The sequence below is a fragment of the Nicotiana tabacum genome, chromosome 3 (assembly GCF_000715075.1).
Source record: "Nicotiana tabacum cultivar K326 chromosome 3, ASM71507v2, whole genome shotgun sequence".
In the NCBI taxonomy this organism is placed as follows: Eukaryota; Viridiplantae; Streptophyta; class Magnoliopsida; order Solanales; family Solanaceae; genus Nicotiana; species Nicotiana tabacum.
Window position 1 is genome coordinate 48,978,788 of NC_134082.1, and position 21,926 is coordinate 49,000,713.

Consider the following 21,926-nt stretch of genomic DNA (forward strand, 5'->3'; position numbering starts at 1 on the left):
GTGTCATTGAACCAAAGCTCCGTGAAGCGCAGGGTTCAATGCAATTGCTGAAGCAGTAAGATTCTTTTGCTGGTTTCACTCAGCAGTCTCTCTGAATGGTAATGTTTCCCATTTCAATTCTTGTTAAAACATGAAGTGCTTTATATTATAGTCATGTGGACCGCTTTAGACATTTTTCATTTTTTTTTTTTTTTTTTATGTTTGGTTGGTGAATGAATTAAAGATTAATAATAGTATTAGCAAATTGAAAAGTGGTTTGATAAAAAATTTGAGAACCAAGAATTAATAATTATGTCTAGGTGTTAGTTCAAAGTAAATAACAAGAAATCGAAAGTAAAGATTGTTGTAAGAAAAATGACTACTGTCCATAAATTAAGGAAGTCATTTTCCCTTTGATGGAGTTTTTTTTAACCGAACACAAAATAATGACTTCCTCTACAAAGTTCCCAAATAATTATAACGCTAGATATTGATAAAATTGATCAAAGATGAAAATATAATGTTCAATGATCAGGAGGAGGAAGAGGACGAAACAACATCAATGGCACAACCCAGTGGCCAAGCTGCTCCAACAATGTAATTCCTGTATTTAACATCATGCACCACTGTGATCTCTTGTTTGGGATGCAGGCCTGCCAATTTTTTAAAATAATGGAACTTAAGAATTTTAACTGTTACTTCATAATTAATTAATGATCATAATTAAGAATTAACTTACCAAATCCATTAACTAGCAAAGTGTACTCATATACCAAGTCCAGGCAAATATATGGCATATCTTTCTCATGAATGTTAGGAAATACTGATTTTATGTTATTCACTGAGGTCTTGCAAGCAAGCTTTGCTGCATTTAGGTATTGTATTGGCTTAGCTCTTCCAGAGGGCTTTTTGGGGTCAATTATGCCAACCTGCAGATGCAGAATTAAATAATCTCGTCAGAAGTAATTAAAAGAAATTCTATAAACGAAATTATTCGCCTCCCACTAACAGAACATAGTTCACATTGAGAACTTAAACTAAGTAAATAAATGTGTACTCACTACAGCAACTTAAACTTTTAGGGAAGATTTGATTTTGTCATCACTTTTATAAGAGATCGTAAAATATAACACAAGAAATTTATAAATAAAATACAAAAAATCTTTATAGGAAAATTTATTTTATTCAAATTGTAAGTGAGCGTATAAGAGATTATTCCCTCAATTATTTTTAGATGAAACAGTCATATAGTTAAAACAAATTTAACTAAATGACTTGACAAATTTAACAAATTTTATTCAATAGGGTTAGGGACTTGTTTGTTGAAAACACATTTAGCTAAGGATGAAAAGGAGCCAATAGTAGTTTCTAAACCAAATAAATAAATCCAACGAAGTTGAATTGGTTTATGAAAAAAATAAAAAGAAAAACATGTTTATTTCATAAGTAAAAGTTTCTTACCATAGCTGCATAATCATAGAAGAAAGAAGAAGCATAGAGATTCTTGTATCCATCTCCACCTCCACCATTCCAAACCCCACCAAAAGTACACTTGTTGTGGTTGCAGGGTGCCTTAATCTTTAGTGCCTTTTTAGCTAATGTCCTACATTTCTTCAAGCTTGAACCATTTCGTGGTGATGATGCTTTGTATGCCACCCCATTGTATGTGTAGTAACCTTAAACAAATCAGAGTTTTATGTTAAAAAGAAAAATTAACTTAAAACCCTTTAAAATAAAAAATATTTGGCGGTATGTATACTAGATATGTAAAAGAAAACGAAAATGAATTTTCCTCAATTATAGGCGAAAAATATTTGTGTTTATCTCAACTATTAACTTCATATTGCTACTCCAACCAATAGTCAAAAAGTATCATAAAAACACTAGTATTTTATTTGCTAATATCACTATCAATTTTTTTTTTTTTTGGAAAATCTTTTTCACTTTCTAATCAAATACATCGAAAACATTTTTCAGGTAAATAATTTTGAGAAAATAAGTTATTATTGGAAAGGTAGTTTTTGAAAAATGTATAATGTAGATTGGGGTTAATTTGAAACTGGAAAATAAACATGATCCAAATAATAAACTCCAAACTCATAAAATAAGTCTAATGTAGATTGGGGTTAATTTGTAACTTATGAGACAAGTGAGAGGTTAGAGATCACTAATCTTACCATTATAACCTCCCAAAATGCATGGACTACTTGATGAATTTCCAGAAACTTTCAAAATCTCTGTTCTAGCTGCTAATTGACCATAGTTCAAATAGCTACAAACAAATCATATTAGGTAAAACAATAAAAAAAAAATATTAGTTTAAGAATAATAAGAATCAATTTACTAAAGTTACCTGTGAACATAGAGGTGATAATTAGCCCCCAAAAGAGATTTATTTAGAACATAAGGCTCTTCATTTGCTACTTTGGGAGCCTTTGAAGCCCTTTCTTTTGAGATGGCATATGTCATTTGCACTGATCCACCTCCTAGATCAATTGTAGCTATTGTTCTTTCATACTTTTTACCCAAATTTCCTAATAAGTAATTTAAGGCAACCTGTATCCGATAATAAAAAAATTATGTAATAATATAGTAATATCGAAGACCTATTCTATTCCTATTGAATAATATATTATATTTTTCAAATCTTTTTTCGTTACACTCAGTACAAGAAATTCGGCCAAAACCGATCACGACAAACCGACCAACCGACTTCGGTCGGTAAAAAAAACTGACCGAAATCGATCGGTATTTTATATATTTTTTTTAATTTTTTATGAAATCGACCAACTTCGGTCGGAGTTTTTTTTGGCGAAAAAATGCGAAAAATTATTTTGGCATCTCAAAAATTTATTTTTTAAGAAACTAACCAACTTTGGTCGTTCTTTCATATAAAAAAAATTAAAAATAATATTCAAAAAATCGACCGAAATCGGTCGGTTATTTTAGTCGGTCATTTTAAAAAACCGATCGATTTCAGTCGGCAATTTTATATTTTTAATAAAATCGACTGAAATCGGTCAGTTATTTTTGCGTGAAAATGCAATTAAAGAGTACAAATAAAATAAAAGATTGTCTTATACCAAAATGTACTAATAGTCTAGTGGCATAATAGTATCCTGCTATAGTACAGACCCCGGTTCGATTCTAAGATTGTGCATTTTTTAATTGCATAATTAAAATACCGATCTACTTCGGTTAATTTTTTTTTTGGCGTTTTCTTTTTTGGTCGCTTGTGAAATTTTATTGACCGACTGAAATCGGTCGGAAATTAAGACCGACTTCGATCGCTGTTTATTATCGACCAACTTAATTTCGATGAATTAAAGTCGGTCGAAAATCAGTCGGGTTTTCTAATTTTCTGATCGATTTCGGTCGGTATTTCTGAACGGTTTAGATAATTTTCTAATAGTGACTAGGGGATAATGGAAGAATAAAGGAGAGAGGAACAGTGAAAATTGATTTGGTAACTATTGTGGGTAAGACTCCCACAGATAACAATTGATCGTGAGAGCGGGTTAACCATGTGATAGATATGACTTACCCAAAAATAAGAACCTTCTTGAGTACCATCAAGAACTGAAACCCATTCTGCCTTGTAATTAAGACTAGTTTCATTCTTGAATAAATCCCTCACCTTAACCAGACAAAAATAGATTTTGAATTAGTATAATTTCTGAAGATTTGTGATCTAAAATTTATAAAAAATGAAAAGAAAAAGAAAAAGGTAAGAAGCTCATATATATATACCGCTTGTAATATTTTTGCAGCAGCATCTCCTTTTAATAACCTCAAACCAGCAGTTGCCTGTATTTATGTTTAGACATTAGTATTTCATAATATTTTGGAGAAAAAAAAAAGAGAAGCAAATTAAGAATTCTATTCAAATAATGAAAAAAAAGCCTCTGTTTGTGAAGGAAATATAAAAAAAAATAGAGCTTATTACTCACTCCAAGTTTAAGGGGTGTTTCAGGCTGCAAATATTTAGGAATAACACCTTCAGCTTTGTCCAAAAGAGGCTTTAAAGAAAGTGCTGCAGCATTTGGATCATCTGCATATGAACTTAGACTTGGTTTTATCTGCATGCCCAACATAATAATTTTAATAATCACAAATTTCCTTTTTTATTTTCTAATGTATTCTTTATATTTATATAATTTTAATTTGTCATTCTCAAGTATCAATACTGCCACTCTCAGTAACATCGTATTTGTAACTATCGAGGAAGCCTTCAACCCTCAACTCAACATATAATTAAAAAGAAGGTTAAGCAAATACTGTCCTTTACTTCTTAAAAAAATCTTTGATCTATTTCCTCCGGACCATAATAAGGGACCTTTGGCCTTCGAAAAATTCCAAAATTCATCTTCAAATAAAAATTAAAAATTTTATGGCCAAACACTGATTTCGAAAAAAAGTAAAAAAATTCTTCCAAACGGGCTCTAAGTATCCTTTTACATAATAAAAAAGAATAAATTTTATTTTTTCAATATTTGCCCTTATTTACATATTCCAATGTGTCAAGGTAATAATTAATTAAGGGTAATTTAGCGAATACATTTTTTTTCCTCTAAGAGTTTGTATTTTCTTAAGAAATGTACCAAAAGCTAAAAAATAACTTATTATGGACCGGGAAGACTACTATTCTACATCCTTTAATGTTTTTAAGATCATATAATATCCTTTACTTCAAAAAAAGAAGAAGAAGGAATTACTTCCATTTATCAAATCATTTCCTTTGACGACTACATTTACTTGTATAAAAGGCTCTTATTTTCCTTTAATGGAGGATACATCTACTTGGAAAATTTGTTGGTATAAGTAACTCTAGGTTTAAGAAGTAAGATCATCATCATGATCAAAATATTCGTTTTTGCAACGTGGGACAAATTATACTTTATGAAATTGTCCCTAGCATAACAAACTTTGGTTTCTATATATAAAAAAACATAAAATTTCGTCATATCTGTATTATTTTATTTTATATAAGAGTCTACCACGTGTGAGTAGATTTTGTTCATATTTTCTTTGGGTGTATGAAAAGCATATGTGGACCACGTGGGTAGTACGGTCAGGATCGAAATCAACGGCTGGGATTGTAAATTGACAGGATTATAAGGCTTCTTTAATCTTGAACTCATTTTTGTCTATACCCGAATTCTTGCTAGTCTACAAGTTTCTCTCCGGACAAGAGGCTCTTCTTTTTTCCTCTTTCGATACACACACACACAACCCTTTTCCAAAATTTATCTTCCTAACACAAATCAGGTTGAAAGAGGAGCAAAATTAGATAATAATATAACATTTTCCCCTGTGTTCCCTACCTTTGTTTGAAAATGTAAAATTGGGACTCGCCCTGGGGCGGGGCACTCGTAAAACGTCCCTGAGCTTATATGTGGGGCTTAGTTTCATGAGACTTACTCCTCGGCCGTAGGGGCTTACGCCTCGGACACGCCCAATACCCAGCGTACTAGGCTCGCCTAATAAAACTTTATGCAATTGTGTGTAACTAACCTTGTAAATCCTCAAATTTTCTAAATAAATTGTTAACTATTCAAAATTATTTTTTTCTTAATCATAAATCATTAAGTTGAGAGTATTTTATGTCATAATTAAAATAAAAATTATTGCACGTTATCCACTAAGATTGCTATGACAATAAATATTAAATAAATCTTTCATTTAAAAGTATTTATGTATTAACTTTTGTTATGTCTTTATTATACATAATTTTTTTATAATTATTTTCCTAAATATTATTTTTTATGTTTACGAAATATAATACTTATTAATTTAATAGCTCAGTATTAGCTAGTAACTATTTACAAATAGTTAGTTATCGTGATATAGTATGGTGAATCATGTGTCACTTTATTAACTTGTCGAAACTTAAAAATAAATGATGCTAAAGAATCATATTTAAATTGTGAATTATAGTTTTATATAAATTATCTTTCAAATATAAAGCATATTAAATAAAAGGAGTATTTATTTAAAAAATAGAATCAAATTATAATATCGAAATTCTTTCAAGATTCATTGCTCCTTAAGATATATAAGATTTCGCATCGAATACATTACTTTTGATGTTTGAGTTGTAACAATGTTATCTAATTTGCATATTATGATATATGTCATACTTTTTGTATTATTCATAGCTGAATTATAATTTATGAATATTTTAAATAAATTATTTGTTATAATTTTGTGATTTTAATGTAATTTTTATAATTATTTTTTATTTTATATTATCTTAAAATTCTTGAAATTAGTAAAATTTAAAGATCTGTGGGACTTATGCCCCATGTCTCACGGCTTACGCCTCGCCTCATGCCCCCGCCTTTTAAAATATTGTTCCCTACTGCTCATCTAAGCAAGGATGTACCCCCTTCATCAGCAGAGGCGGATCTAGGATTTAATTCTATGGATTCAACCTTTAATGTTTTTTGCATTGAACTCATAGTATATTTAAAGTTATGGATTTATTTCTACTATCTTTTATAATTTTGAAAGATTTTTACACATAAATTAATGCTTTGCATCAAAAGTACTGGGTTCGGTTGAACCCGACATTTATTTGTTGCATCCGCCCCTGTTTATCACAATTTATGTGTAATTTTTTATTTTCCTAGATTCAAATTATGTGAACTTTGACTAACATTTTAAAATATATTTTTTCATTATATTAACATGAAAAGACTTGCTTCTTATAGTACTGTTCGTATAGTTTTTGAATATCTAAATTTTAATTTTAAAATATTAAGATAATCTTATCTAATTTTAATTTTAAAGATTAGGCTCGATAAGCGAAAATAGGATGGAAGGAGTACTTAGCAATTGAAGGTGACATCCTAAAACCTCAATCCAAAGGTTATTATGAGGTTTCTTTCATATATTGCCACGAATGGACCATAGAAGACTAGCGTTTTTATAAAGTTTTTTTGTATTTTTTGACAGATTTGAAAATATTCAAAAGAAATTACTAACTTTTTTTTTTTGGCACTAACAACTCAAACAAACAGAGTTCACAAAGCTCGCATAAAAAGTTTGCATAATTTTTTTTGGTTTTTCACCCGGTGTCCGGTATCTGTATTGGAGCCCGACTATACTCCGATTTGCACAGCGTAAGGAGCGCTCCCTATCAAGGATATTTCCATAACCAGAGCTCGAACTCTGACCTCTGATTAAGGGACCCACTGTACCACATCCTTTGGTGGTAAAGTTTGCATAATTTGCTTTAACATCACATATAGAATAACTACAAATAATTGTTCATAATAAGTGAAAGGAAACGTACGTACCGCGAGGAAGTATTCAATGTCAAGTAGATCCAAGTTATGGTCAAAGCGAAAGACATGGACTCTACTGCCTGTGCTACCCGCATCAAATATCACAGCATAGTGCTCTGCTTCATGGCTAAGAAGTAGCCTTCTAACTTGAGATGAAGCACAATACTGAGGCAATACTAGAAGTTTCAACAAGAAGAAGAAGTAGAAGATTATGAAGTGAAGAGGAAAACTGGTTTGCCTCTTCATTTTTTCCTTTTAGCTTAGAGCTGTTTGACATAGCATAAACTAGTATTGTGTTGTTTATATAACAAATAAGTCAATGTGTCTCTAATAGCGGACCAATTTTTTACTAATTAATTTATTTCTGAAGTACTTTCAACGCTTTTTTCGTGTTGGCCTGAGAAAGTGGTAGGTGAAGGACGAAATCATAGCGCTTCTTCTTTATTGAAAAACATTAGTACCATTGGAATCTTTTTTATTGCTTTAACCATCTGTATCCAATGCGTACTGCCTGACATTGAGTTTGATTTTCTTTCAATTTTAAAAGTGAAGGATATCTCATACGAACATGTGGAACAGGAGAATTGTACGGCACATGAGCACTTTGTTGGATTCGAAGAAAAATGAGAAGAATTAGTAATACTATGAGTAAAGAATTTCAGTATGATTACCCCGGATCCACCTAAAGAAAAATAATAATAGAATAGAAGCTATTACAAGAAATAAATACTTGGCCTTATAACATTGGCCATTACACTGAAATGAAAAGAGCTCTACACTATTAAGTTGGCCGTCAACAATCTTAATAATGTCAAAGAGTTTGTGAACATGTTAGCCAAGTGTCACGACCTAGGCTGTGATGGTTGGAAATGATCAAAATGATCCTTAATGTAATGTATGGAGGCTGCTCTATCTTGGTCTTTGCTGTATTATCCTAAACAGATATGATCCTTAATACATGTCAAAAGATAACATATTTGGTGTTTTGCCCTAAACTTTACAGATTTCTCAAAAAGGGCTGTTAAATTTAACCTAGGCGCCCCATGTGCAGCTCACATGCTGCTACCGGTTAAAATCTGTAGCATGCAAACGCTTTCCCTTTTTCCATCCTACAACAGAGATTTCGAGAGGAACAAAGAGCTTCTGTGCACAAGAGCTCATTGAATGAAGAGCTTGCGTCTCTTTCTTTCGTCTTTGCCATAAAAAATGTCTACAAAGTGTAAGATAGTTTGTTATTGGCAAGTTGGAAGTGAGACGTTTCATTCTCGTACCGTGCTTGTTAGCCTCGGAACTGATCATTATGAAATAGCACATAACAGGCACGAGATTGACTCAACAGGCACGAGACTGACTCAACAGGCACGAAACTGACTCAACAGGCACAAGATCCTAGAGTTAATTATTTTTAACAGAAAAATCAAATTCATTTGAATTTTAAATTCAAAATTCGAATAAATAGTCGTGTCTGTTTGTGAAACAAGACATCTTTTCTGAAAGGGTCTGTTGGTTGCCTATAAATACACAAGAATTCCAACGAAGTGGATATAGAAAATCACAAGTGTTATTGCAGGCTTTGTTGTATCCTGAAGAGAATCATTTTGTATTTTCCCTAAATTAGTATACATGCGATAACTCTTTAAGGACAGTCGATTTTCACGCCTCAAAGCCAATTTTGATTATTATTTTCTAACAATCTTAAAGAGTTATTCTGCTATGGAGAAATTGATGTCTGTTGTTGAGAATCCGAAGGAGTTCATCAAACTTGATCGCTTTGATGGAACGAACTTTACTCGTTGGAGAGACAAGATGATGTTCTTGTTGTCCGCTCTCAATATCTACTATGTTCTTGATTCTGCCTTGCCTCCAATGCCTGAGCCCACAGCAGAAGATTCTGACGTAGTCAAGGAAGAAAGGAAGAAACGAGAACATGATGAACTGTTGTGTCGCGGCCATATTCTGAATACTTTGACAGATCGACTCTATGATCTTTACTGCAATCTGAAGTCGCCAAGAGAGATTTGGACTGCTCTACAAACTGCATACCAGAATGAAAAACGAGGTATTGACAAATTCCTGGCTCTACAGTACTTTGAATTTAAAATATTTGATACTAGGCCTATAATGGATCAGATTCATGAACTGCAAATCTTAGTATCAAAACTAAGTGATCTTGAAGTTAAAATTCCTGATGCACTTCAAATAGGTGTTATTCTTTCGAAATTGCCTTCCTCTTGGAATGACTATAGAAAGAAAATCCTACATTCTATGGATAAAATGACTGTGGAACAATTTCGTACTCACATTCAAATTAAAAGTGAGACTCGTGCTCGTGATGCTATTAGTCAGCTTTCGAGTTCCGCAGTCAATTTTGTCAGTCAGAATGGTTCAGGAAGTGGGAACAAACATCTGAAAGTTTCCAAAAAGACTTCTTTTAAAAAGAGAAAGAACTTTAGTTGTCATCATTGTGGAAAGAAAGGTCATATGATTCGGGACTGCAGATATAGAAAGGCAGGAATAAATTTCAATGCAGGCAATACCGAAAAGTCTGGAAAGATTAAAAAATCTGGAAATTCTGAAACGACAAACGTAGTGGAAAATTCTGCCCAAGGACTGGTTGCCATGGTTTCCGCAATGCAAATTGGTATGGTCACAGAGTTAAATGTAGCTACCGCTGCTACAAATACTCAAGACTGGTGGCTAGATTCGGGTGCTACTATTCATGTCTGTTATGACAAGAAGATGTTCAAGACATATGCAGAAGTGCAGGATTCTGAACAAGTCTTGATGGGAAACCATGTTGCGGCAGATGTTGCTGGAAAAGGAAGTATTGAGATTAACTTCACATCTGGCCAGAAGTTGACGTTACTGAATGTGTATCATGTTCCTGATATGAAGAAAAACTTAATGTTCGCTACTTTGCTGTCAAAGAAAGGCTTCAAGATAGTTATTGAGTCTGATCATGTAATAGTGTCTAAGAATGGAGTTTTTGTTGGAAAAGGCTATAACTGTAACGTCATGTTCAAATTGAGTATTAATGAAATAAATTATGTTTCTGCTTACATCATTGAGTCTGATTCTGGTTTATGGCATGCTAGACTAGGACATTTAAATTTTGGCTCCTTGAATTATATGTCCAAAAATGATTATATCTCATGTAAAACTCAACATATAAAATGTGAAATTTGCATACAAGCAAAGATGACAAAGAAACCATTTCGTAAAGTTGAAAGATCCACAGAACTATTAGATTTAATATATTCAGACTTGTGTAAATTAAATGGAGAATTAACAAGAGGAGGCAAAAGATATTTTATTACTTTTATAGACGACTTCTCTAGATTTACATATGTTTACCTACTTAGAACTAAGGACGAAGCTTTTCAAAAGTTTAAAGAATACAAGTCTGTTGTGGAAAATCAAAGGAGTAAGAAAATTAAAATTATTCGAAGTGATAGAGGCGGAGAATATTTTCCTAACGAATTTAATAAGTTCTGTGAAGAGCATGGCCTAATACATCAAATGAGTGCCCCTTATACTCCTCAACAAAATGGGTTAGCGGAAAGAAAAAATAGAACTTTGGTGGATATGGTTAATGCTATGTTACTTAATGCACATCTGCCACATAATTTATGGGGTGAAGCACTACTAACTGCATGTTATATTTTAAATAGAGTGCCTTCAAAAAGTATGGATATTTCGCCTTATGAGCTTTGGAATGGTAGAAAACCAAATTTAAATTATTTTAAAGTGTGGGGGTGTATATCCTATTATAGAGTACCTGACCATCAAAGAACAAAATTGGGTCCTAGAGGAATTAAAAGTGTTTTTGTAGGATATGCACAACACTCCAAAGCTTATAGACTGCTAGATCTAGAATCTAATGTCATTATAGAATCTATACATGTTGAATTTATTGAAAATAGATTTATAAATGACAATGTTGATGAAATGACTGAAATAAATGGAAAACATATTGATGCTAATAAATTGTCGCTTTCTGAAATTATTAAAACTAAGGAAAGAAGTGATGATATGCAGATAGAACCAAGGAAAAGCCAAAGAATAAGAAAAGAAAAACATCTTGGTTCTGATTTTATTTCTTCACAATCTATAGTATTTCTTGTTGAAGGAAATAGGACAAATATTTGTAATCAAATTCCTATTGTATTAAATGTTGAAGAAGACCCAAAGACGTTTCAAGAAGCAATGTCTTCTAGAGACGCTGCCTTTTGGAAAGAGGCCATTAATGATGAAATGGACTCAATTATATCCAACAACACTTGGGTTTTGGTTGATCTTCCTCTTGGATCAAAACCTATAGGTTGTAAGTGAGTATTTAGGAGAAAGTACAATACAGATGGTTCTGTCCAAACCTTCAAAGCAAGATTAGTTGCAAAAGGTTTCACTCAAAAGGAAGGCATAGACTCTTTTGATACATATGCTCTTGTTGCAAGAATAACATCCATTAGAGTCCTTTTATCCTTGGCCTCTATCTATGATCTTTACGTACATCAAATGGATGTTAAAACAGCCTTTTTAAATGGGAACCTTAGTGAAGAAATATATATGCAACAACCTGAAGGTTTTGTTCTTCCGGGAAACGAGAAGAAAGTTTGTAAATTGATAAAGTCTCTTTATGGTCTTAAACAAGCGCCTAAACAGTGGCATGAAAGATTTGATAGTGTAATACTATCAACCGGATTCGTACATAATAATGCAGACAAGTGCATTTACTCTAAATTTACAAAAGAATATGGAGTAATAATTTGTTTATATGTCGATGACATGCTGATTTTTGGTACGAATCTACAAGGAATTACCGAGACCAAGAAGTATCTAACCTCAGTTTTTAAAATGAAGGATTTAAATGATTTTGGGAATCAAGGTCAAAAGAGATAACAAGCAAGTGACTTTGTCACAAGCACATTATATAGATAAAATCCTTACTAAATTCAGTCATTTAAAAATAAAGGGGTATAATACTCCTTATGATTCTAGTGTTAAGCTAACTGCAAATACTGGAAGAGCAGTAGCACAGTTGGAGTATGCAAGTGTGATAGGTAGTATGATGTATGCAATGCATTGCACTAGACCCGACATTGCATTTGCTGTTTGTAAACTTTCAAGGTTTACCAGTAATCCAGGTAATGATCATTGGAAAGCAATAAGTAGAGTACTTGGATATTTAAAATATACAAAGCACTTAGGCATTTGCTATAATGGTTTTCCTAATGTATTAGAGGGATATTCTGATGCAAGTTGGATTACAAGTGTTAATGATAATAAATCCACATCAGGATGGATATTTACTCTAGGTGATGGAGCAATTAGTTGGGCATCCAAGAAACAAACATGTATTTCCCATTCTACTATGGAATCTGAATTTATTGCATTAGCAGCTGCTGGAAAAGAAGCAGAATGGATGAGGAATATGTTACTTGATATAAAATTGTGGCCACAACCTATGCCAGCCATTTTCATATTCTGTGATAGTAAGACTACAATGTGTGTTGCTCACAATAAAATATACAATGGGAAATCGAGACATATAAGCTTGAGACATGCTTATATAAGAGAATTAATTACAAATGGAGCTATAGCTATAATATATGTGAGATCAAATAAGAATATGGCTGATCTACTTACGAAGCCATTAGGTAGAGATGTAGTACAACAAACTTGTGGAGGGATGAGGCTGAGACCCTTAAATTAAATACAAGGAATAGGAACCCCACTTTGAGTTAGTATACACTCTAACAATATAAGTTCAATGGGTAATAACAAGTTACTTGTATTGTTTAAGCATTGATCTCCTCTTTAGGAGCCCTAATTCTATTGTACTACTTACTGTTATATGAGGAGTTAAGAAGTTGTTAAATGCTTGTTATAACAGGGGCATAAAGACAAACTCCAAAGTGCATACTGTTACATGAAGAGGTTGATTAATCTTAATGGAATTATTAATGTCTGGAGTAACAGGGACATAGTAACTAATTCCACCTATATGAATATTGAAGTGGTGCCGCTTCTAGCAAGATTTAAAGGGTTGATCTTGTAAATATTCATGAATTCAGGATGAGCACATGGCCGTAAACGTGCTAAAGCGAATACTGAATTTTCTAAGTTACTAGATAACACTGTGTGTGTGGTACTTTCGGTTTTGGCACAAGGATTTGTGGTTCAAATCTTAAGATACCATTAACTTCGTCAAAACTTTAATATACTTACACTAAAGGAAAGTTCAAATCTGTAAAAGATACTTTCAATTATTCACAAGTGTTATGAAGTGAAATAACAAACTAGTGGGGGATTGTAAGATAGTTTGTTATTGGCAAGTTGGAAGTGGGACGTTTCTTTCTCGTACCGTGCCTGTTAGTCTCGGAACTGATCATTATGAAATTACACATAACAGGCACGAGATTGACTCAACAGGCACGAGACTGACTCAACAGACACGAGATTGACTCAACAGGCACGAGACTGACTCAACAGGCACGAAATTGACTCAACAGGCACGAGATCCTAGAGTTAATTATTTTTAACAGAAAAATCAAATTCATTTGAATTTTAAATTCAAAATTCGAATAAATAGTCGTGTCTGTTTGTGAAACAAGACATCTTTTCTGAAAGGGTCTGTTGGTTGCCTATAAATACACAAGAATTCCAACGAAGTGGATATAGAAAATCACAAGTGTTATTGCAGGCTTTGTTGTATCCTGAAAAGAATCGTTTTGTATTTTCCCTAAATTAGTATACAGACGATAACTCTTTAAGGACAGTCGATTTTCACGCCTCAAAGCCAATTTTGATTATTATTTTCTAACACAAAGAAAGCTATTTGTTGACAATATTAAGAAACGAAGCAAATTGTCGACAACAAGTAGGAGCTTCTCTCTTCTCTGTTCTTTTTTGAATTTCAAATTCTTAAAGTTGCTCTGATGCGAAGGTGAAAGCGAGTCCTAATAGAAGGAATTTTTGAAGCCTTTCGATATCATTGTTGAGGAAAACTGATACGAACGGACGATCCAGAAGCTCTAATCGAAGTCATATTTAATAGGGTTGACTTTAACTTTTTTGTTTCATTAATCTCTTTCTTGTTTATTCTTTTTCATTTAACTCGAAAGTCGAAACACAAAATTTAAGTCTTTTACGCCAAATCGATTTTTATTAAAAGAAAATTCTGAAGCATCGTGCAACAGGATTAGTCGAAGTAAAAAAGATATGAAGCTTTAACTATCAATATAGTTTACTGCAATTGGATTAGTAATTGGTGTATATATTAAATTTAAACTGATAGAATAGTAGCTGGTTCATATCTTATTGTTTGTGGACATCGTTTTACAAAATTACATTACAAAAGTAAAATATAAAAATTAAATTCAAGTTGTAAGAATTTAGGCTTCAAGTCAGCTACTACCAACACCAAAACCAGCAAAAATATCTTCACTTCAAGTCAGCTACTACTCCATCAACAAAAGATCAGCAACATATCGATCATCATCTGAAATATGCATAGAACCCATTAGCTTAGATATGACAACAAAAGTAACTTATTAGCCTGAGTGTAATCAAACCGGAAAAAAAATTACCATGTTAAAAATTCACGTCAGATGAAGTAACATTATCATCTTGGACAATTTCTGCTCTTCTAACCTGTAAAAGAAAGAATCTTAAATTTTTTAAAGAAGCCGGGCTAATTCTACTATCAAATCAAAATATTTACCGGCAGCTTTTGGGGAACAAATGAAGTAGCAGGCATCCAACAAGCTGGCTCAAAAACTCCTACTTCTGGCTGCCAGGGGCGGCCCGGCGAATTTTGTAGCCTAAAGCCAAACTTCATGGGGCCTTAATTTTTTAATTTTTTTATATTATTTATTTAAAGTCTATTTTTTTTAGCTTTTCTTAGATACAAAGTTATTAATAATTTTCTTATAATCAATAACTCCTAATAAGTATTTCTCAATTGACAATATAGCTAATCCATTTAACCTTTCCTGTGACGTTATTGTTCTTAGGTAAGATTTTATCAATTTTAATTTTGAAAACTTCTTTCCGTTGAAGCAACGTTAACAGAAGTTATGAATATTATTCCATAAGCAATTTATGCACTTGGAAAAGAATTAAATCTTTTTATTTGATTAAGTGTATCAATGAAACTGTTATCTTCTAATTGTACTATTTTTCTTAATATTTTTAATTCAGAATATAAATCTAAACTATCAATATCGAATTGATTATTATGCATTAAGGAATATTCAAGATTAAGGTAATACTTTTTTAAATTTTCAATATCTAGTGATCTTACTTTTTACTGCCAAATAGAAAACCAAAAATATTTTCATATGCTTCGAATTGTTTAAATCTATTTTGAAGTGAAAAATAATCTTGTCTATTATGTATAAAAGTAATCAACTTTAAAGAAATCTTCGAAAGATTTTTAGATTTCATTATCAACATTCACATTAAATTATTACTTCCTATATATCATACGTTTCTTATGAAATTCGGGTTCGATATTCATTTCAAGTGCAATTTTCTAGGTATATTTGTTAAAGAAAGAAATCAAACTTTTTCACTTTACATAATTCTTTTTTAAACTTATACATAGTCTATTAGGTGTAACAAAAAATGGGGCCCCCATAAATATGGGGCCTAAAACGGTTGCTTTACTTGCTTTATGGAAAGGCCCTGCGACTGCACATAGTTAAACTTGCAAGTTCTCCTATTGTGGCCAGGCTTGTGACATAGGCCACAGTCAATAGAGATCTGCTTCTTCTTCATCTTAGTCTACTTGATCCTACCTCATCTTGTTTCTTTCTTCTCAATTTTTGCTTTCTTCCTTGCTTGTTTTGTCTTAAAAACCTTGGAGGCAAAGGACGAACCTTGTCTGATTTAGTACACAATTGTGAACCATTAATCGGAAGAATAGCCGGTGCATAAATTTTTTTTTACGTTTCCACCTTATAGCAGTCGTCCATATAATTAATAACCTCATCATTTTTATCCCAAATTGTTGAAATTGCATGTTTGTAAGGGATTCCTGTGATGGTCCATTTCCGACAACTATATTTTCTGCCCGCAAGGTCCATAGCCCAAATATCGCTAACACTTCCTCCAAGAATTTTATAGTTCCATTCATTCGATTTTTTAGGAATAAAAGCAGCAACAACTTTCTCATTTTTGTGCAAAATACTCCTGATCCGAGGGCAAATATCACCACAGTTCCATCTATCACCTTTATCCCTGTTAGCTTGTAATCTAGCCATAAGAAGATATCTCAGCTTCTTTAACAAAGTAATGATTGGCTTGTCTCCAGCTTCAAGTATCATGGTATTGAAAGATTCACACATATTATTTAACAAAATATCACACTTAGCATTAGGAGAGAAATGTGATTTGGACCATTCAGTAGGTGCTTTTTCTTTCAACCATGTAGCAGCTTCGGCATCTAATTTAGCAATGTCTTCCATGCGAGCATCAAAGAATCTCATTGTTGTAGCACCAGCAGCAGCCCAAAGTGCATGTTTTAGCGAAATACCACTAAAGCCAGCCCTCTTAATATTATTCTGAAGATGTCTCACACAAAATATATGACTAACAGATGGTAAAACTTCATTAAAAGCTTCAATAAGACCTTTTTGCTTGTCCGACATAAAAGTCCAATCAACTTGATCGTCAATCTCCAAGTGATTAGCCAAGTAGTTCAAAAACCAGGACCATGTCTCCTTACTTTCCTTTTCAACAACTGCGTGTGCCACCGGAAAAATATTATTATTAGCATCAAGGCCAGCTGCAGTCAACAATTGATACCCATACATCTGACCCTTCAACCATCACCCATTCACACCCACCAATTTTCTACACCCAGCCTTTACCCTCCTTGCAAGCAGCAAAACATACGTAGATTCTTTGAAATCTATACAACTTGTTAGGTATCTCATTTTCAGTATATGAAGTTCCAGTATTTGACCTTCCAATTTCAAGGCAATAGTCTCAAATAATGGCAAATTGCTTTGATATCTCCATCAAGTAATGCAAGTGCTTTTTTTAGCCCTTCTACCTTGAGCTAAAGAAGCATGAGCCTTAAGTCCACGCTAACCGTGTCTCTGAAATTAGATACCTTCCACTCCCTATTTTTATCGATATCATCAAGATATGTCCTTGCAATGAATGAAGACGTAATTGTATTGTTGCGATGGTGCCAAGTTTTGCAAGTATGCTTGGAATTGTAAGTTTTTACCTGAAATGCCTTGTCCCAGTGCATTACTGATGCCATAATCACCCATTCACAATCTGGATCTCTACACTCTGCTTTTATTCTTTCTAAATCATTCTTGATCCACCTAATATTCCTCCCTTCATTTACCTCATGAGTCGGTACAACATTTTTGAACTCCACCTTACTTCCAAATATATATTCCAAAGCTAATACATGATGTTTTGCTTCAGTCCTTGGGTTGTGCTTTGGGAAATCAAAGCTTTCATTATCAGAATTACTATTCAAACTTTTCTGATCATCGGAGTCCACACAATCTGAATCTCCATTTTTATTAGACAACTTTCTCAAAACTTCTTCACTAATAAGCTTCTGCCATCCTCAAAGCTTTGTTTTTTTTGTTCTTGTTTTTCAAGGATAAAATCATCAGATAATTCATTTTGTGAATCTTCACACTCATCATAGCTGTGTGTGTTTTCCCTTTCAATATATACAGTAACATATTCTTCTTGGTTTAATGTACAATATGTTTGGCCTGAGATCTCAACTGGATTTACTCCAATGTAGGAGTCCAAATATTCAAAATACAACTCAACTACTCTATCATTCGGGATGAAGTTTTCAATTGTGAGAGCTTCAACTTCAGTAGAAACTAATCTCCATTTATTGCCGAACTTCCCACATTTATGCCAAAAAAATTTCGAGTCATTCATATAGCTACACATCTCAGCCATCTTCTTCAAATATGTTAGATTAAGGTTTGTCACTTCAGCATAGTCAAAGCAGTCCACCATGCCTCCAACATAAAGTTTACTTGGCTGATGCTTCATCAGTCCCTTATGGCAAACTTTAATGCTAAAAAAATCAGCCTCGGACACAAGGTCTATCAAAAAAAATTATGAGGACCACCATTCTAGATATCATCTGAATATTTTAAAGAACAAGCGTATACTTCTAAATATTCTCTGGACCACTATTAAATACTTTATGAGACAAAAAGAATAAACTTTGGGACCCTTATTTAATACTTTATGTTGTAAATTTATAACTAACAAAAGATAAATTCTTTTACTTAGAATTGATAAAAGATAAGAGAAAATGAGTGCTTAATGGGTAAAATATACCCAAACGTTTAAACCAAAAAAAAAAAAAAAAATCTTACCATAATATGGGGCTGATTCTTCGCTACCATTCTTTTTGACTAACATTCTTGGTAATAAAGAAGAAAGTAGAATGTACTTTTACTGTAGAGATCGCTTCTATTGACAAAGAGATGAAGACAATGCAGCTGAATAAAATTAGAGCATGGTTCTCGTAGTTGTTCCTCTGTTAAGAAATTTTGAGAAGTGTTTTTGACTTGGACATTATAAGTTTCCCACTTTTTAGATGATTGCACGTGAGCTGCACATGGGGCGCCTAGGTTACATTAAACGGTCCTTTTTGAGAAATCTGTTAGGTTTAGGGCAAAAGACCAAATATGTTATCTTTTGGCATGCATTAAGGACCATATCTGTTATGGGTAATACAGTAAGGACCAAGATAAAGCAACCTCTAGACATTAGGAAATAGACAGAATACATTAAATGAATAGGAAGGGGACTCCATATGCTGCCGATCTTAATGTAGAAAGCATCTCACTATAAAGTCTCCTCTGCAGCTATGCCAATGCACCTATGTGACCACCAAATGTACCTGTCTCAGTACCTGCATAATTAGTGCAGAAGTGTACTATGAGTACGTAAATCAACGTGTACCCAGTAAGTATCCAGTATAACCTCGAAGAAGTAGTGATGATGGGTCGACATCAACACTTACTAGTGGTCCAGTAATCAAAGTACACAGTTATGAAGCAGAACAAATAAAAGCAACGAAAACAGATATATGTGTATAACACGATCCTCAATAAAAGAATAAACACGAAATCATCAAATATTGAGTACTACCTCGAATGGAATATATAGGTCCAATATCAGGTCTAAACGTCAAAATCCAATTCGGATACTCATATATGGCTGACTACATACTGAAATATTATGTATAATTTTGCCTGGGCGAACGATCCGATCCCATAAGAGTGTTTCATAGAAATACTGGGGTGAACGACCCGATCCGATAAATGTATCTTATAATCCTGCCAAAGCGAACAGCTCGCTCTCACGAGAGTAGTGTTACATGATATTGCTGAGGTCGTAAGGTCCGATCTATTGATGCCTCTCATAACACTATCGAGACAAATGGCTGTAGACATGTGATTTTTGACCCTCCCCAAGATTTTTTATATTTTAGCATGTAAATATTTAATTTAGGCCTAATATAGCTATTTCAACTATTTTTAACATTTTTACTTTATTTTCGTCATAAAAATGAAAAATTACGAAAAAATATATTTTTAGCTTACGTATCTTTCATAAATTTAAATAAAAATATACAAAAATAGTACTTATTTTTATCTTTATATAATTTTAAAAAATAAAAAAATATATAATAGTTTCATGTTAGCCTTTGGCATGGGGTAGTATTTTTATCTTACTTTAAAATGAGTCAATTAAGGTGTTGGATCATAATTTTAAGAGTTTTAGAACCCAATTCTTGGCCCAATTCGGATTAGTCCATTAAGCTTAGGGACCCTTCTAGACTCTTCTTTGAAATAAAAAATAAATAAAGAGGACCCTAAGGACTTAACACAAAAGACCTAGGGACTAATAAGCAAAATACACAAAGAAACACCTAGACCTAGACGCTACCTATAAATAAGTGCTTAAAAAATAAAAAATAAAAAGGCTAAAGAGAAAAAGCTGAAAGCTGCGCATCAAGGACCCCCCCCCCCCCCCAATCGTTTTGGGTCTTCTTCTTCAGAGAATAAAACCAAAAATTCCATGGTTTCTTCCTAAAAAACGACCAAGGGCTCACACAAACCAGCAACCAAACAACTTAAACCAGCCGCTATTCGTCGGAAACCAGATGCACGACGTCACCGACGACCACCATTAAAACCGACAACCAGTAGCAAAAATGGGGGATCCGAAAAAACCTAAAAGGAGACTAGCGCCGTTTTGGACCTTAGGATACCCCCCTCAGGACGTCATCTCCCTCGACGCAACCCATCTCTAAAAGCACCCCTGAATTTCCAACAAGCCCACCCTAGCGAAACAACCCTCTTCGCCCATCTTCTTCTCCAAAATCCGAAAATAACAAGATCTGGAAACAAAGCCAACGACCCTTCAACCTCTTCTTCTTCTTTGAACCCAACACACACACACAAGAACACAGACCCCAACAACAAGAAATAGCTTCAAAATGATGGGTTTTGATTGAATATTAGAGTTGTTTGTGAGTTCGTTCGAGTTCGCCGTCGGCCGTCGGTTCCCGTCCGTGGCTCGTGTCGAGGTCGCCATTTAAGAGTAGAGGTCATTCGCGGTGATATGCTATTCCGACCGAGTCAGGTTCGTCGCCTTCGTTCCGGTTCCGGTCAGAGGTGAATGCCTTTGGAATAGGAAGTTTACACACAGATTTCAGGTTAGCTTTAACAATTGGTGCAACTTGCATATTCAGTTTTTTTTTGCATGCCAGTGAATATTACAACCAAATCTATGGTTTTACATGCTTCAACAGCTTGTTGAGGTGACGTTTATAACCTCTGTCCCTTTAAGCTTTCAAATACGTGCTTCATTAATCCATGGAAAGTTCATGGAACTGGTTTTAAAATTGCTGAAAGTTTCTTTTGGTTTCTATGTTAAAAATGAGAGTTGACATGGGATTTGTTGAGCCATTTTGTTTATTACAGTAGTTTATCTTTGTTATGGTTTTAGGTTCCTTTTGTATGTTTCTAAATAGATTGGTTTGCTCCTTGGAAAATTAGTGCATGGTTTTGTCGTGAAGAATCATTGGGAACTTAATGTTGAGCTTGGTACTTGCTTAGTAGACATGTGTGCTAAATGTGGATCCTTGAATTTTGCTTCTCTGGTTTTCGATATGATGAAAGATAGAAATGTCGTTACTTGGACTGCTTTAATTTGTGGAGCAGCAAAACATGGTTTTGGAACTGAAGCGTTGGAGATATTTAGGAAAATGAGACATGGGAATCTTTAAAGACAAGAAAAATGCTTCTAATATATGATATTATAGATGACAAATAATCGGATAATCTTAATTTTCATCTTAGTTTGGACTGTTGGTATTTTGCACTATTTTATTGGTTAGCGTGATTGTGTATACGTTCGCGTGACATGATCACAATTTTTTTTAAAAAAAAACAAAATCGAAGTATGCGTTCGCGCAACTTCGACTAAACTTTCTTAATAATAATAAAGCGTTACTAATTGTGGACACGTTCGCGTGACATGATTTTTGATGCGCCAAATAAATGGGTACACGTACGCGTGACCCGTTTCGAGATAATTTTCTTAATTTATAAGCGGTAAAAGGTAAACTCACATAGGTTC

General features: G+C 33.4%; 2 protein-coding genes across 2 annotated transcripts; one reads left to right on the top strand and one right to left on the bottom strand.

The window, feature by feature from the left end:
- Positions 1–453: 453 nt before the first annotated feature.
- On the bottom strand, positions 454–7,559 carry LOC107817214 (apyrase-like). Its single transcript, XM_016643004.2, has 9 exons — positions 7,281–7,559; positions 3,930–4,058; positions 3,730–3,786; positions 3,524–3,616; positions 2,333–2,535; positions 2,157–2,251; positions 1,441–1,655; positions 719–908; positions 454–632 (listed from the first exon to the last, which is right to left on the bottom strand). The coding sequence occupies exons 1-9, from the start codon at positions 7,512–7,514 to the stop codon at positions 511–513; spliced, it is 1,338 nt and encodes a 445-aa protein (XP_016498490.1). The 5' UTR covers positions 7,515–7,559; the 3' UTR covers positions 454–510.
- A 1,422-nt stretch (positions 7,560–8,981) lies between these two features.
- Positions 8,982–13,326, top strand: LOC142176247 (uncharacterized). Its single transcript, XM_075243376.1, has 6 exons — positions 8,982–9,975; positions 10,075–10,347; positions 11,383–11,552; positions 12,241–12,412; positions 12,509–12,933; positions 13,162–13,326. The coding sequence occupies exons 1-6, from the start codon at positions 8,982–8,984 to the stop codon at positions 13,324–13,326; spliced, it is 2,199 nt and encodes a 732-aa protein (XP_075099477.1).
- Positions 13,327–21,926: the final 8,600 nt, after the last annotated feature.

Bases quoted from the DNA above. Each gene is read 5' to 3' on its own strand.
- LOC107817214 (XM_016643004.2), bottom strand. From the start codon at position 7,514: ATGAAGAGGCAAACCAGTTTTCCTCTTCACTTCATAATCTTCTACTTC. The intron at 4,059-7,280 runs GTACGTACGTTT...TTGGGCATGCAG, and splicing joins ACATTGAATACTTCCTCGCG to ATAAAACCAAGTCTAAGTTC. The intron at 633-718 runs GTAAGTTAATTC...AAAAATTGGCAG, and splicing joins TTTGCTAGTTAATGGATTTG to GCCTGCATCCCAAACAAGAG.
- LOC142176247 (XM_075243376.1), top strand. From the start codon at position 8,982: ATGGAGAAATTGATGTCTGTTGTTGAGAATCCGAAGGAGTTCATCAAA. The intron at 9,976-10,074 runs GTGCTACTATTC...ATGTTGCGGCAG, and splicing joins AGACTGGTGGCTAGATTCGG to ATGTTGCTGGAAAAGGAAGT. The intron at 12,413-12,508 runs GTAATGATCATT...CTAATGTATTAG, and splicing joins AAGGTTTACCAGTAATCCAG to AGGGATATTCTGATGCAAGT.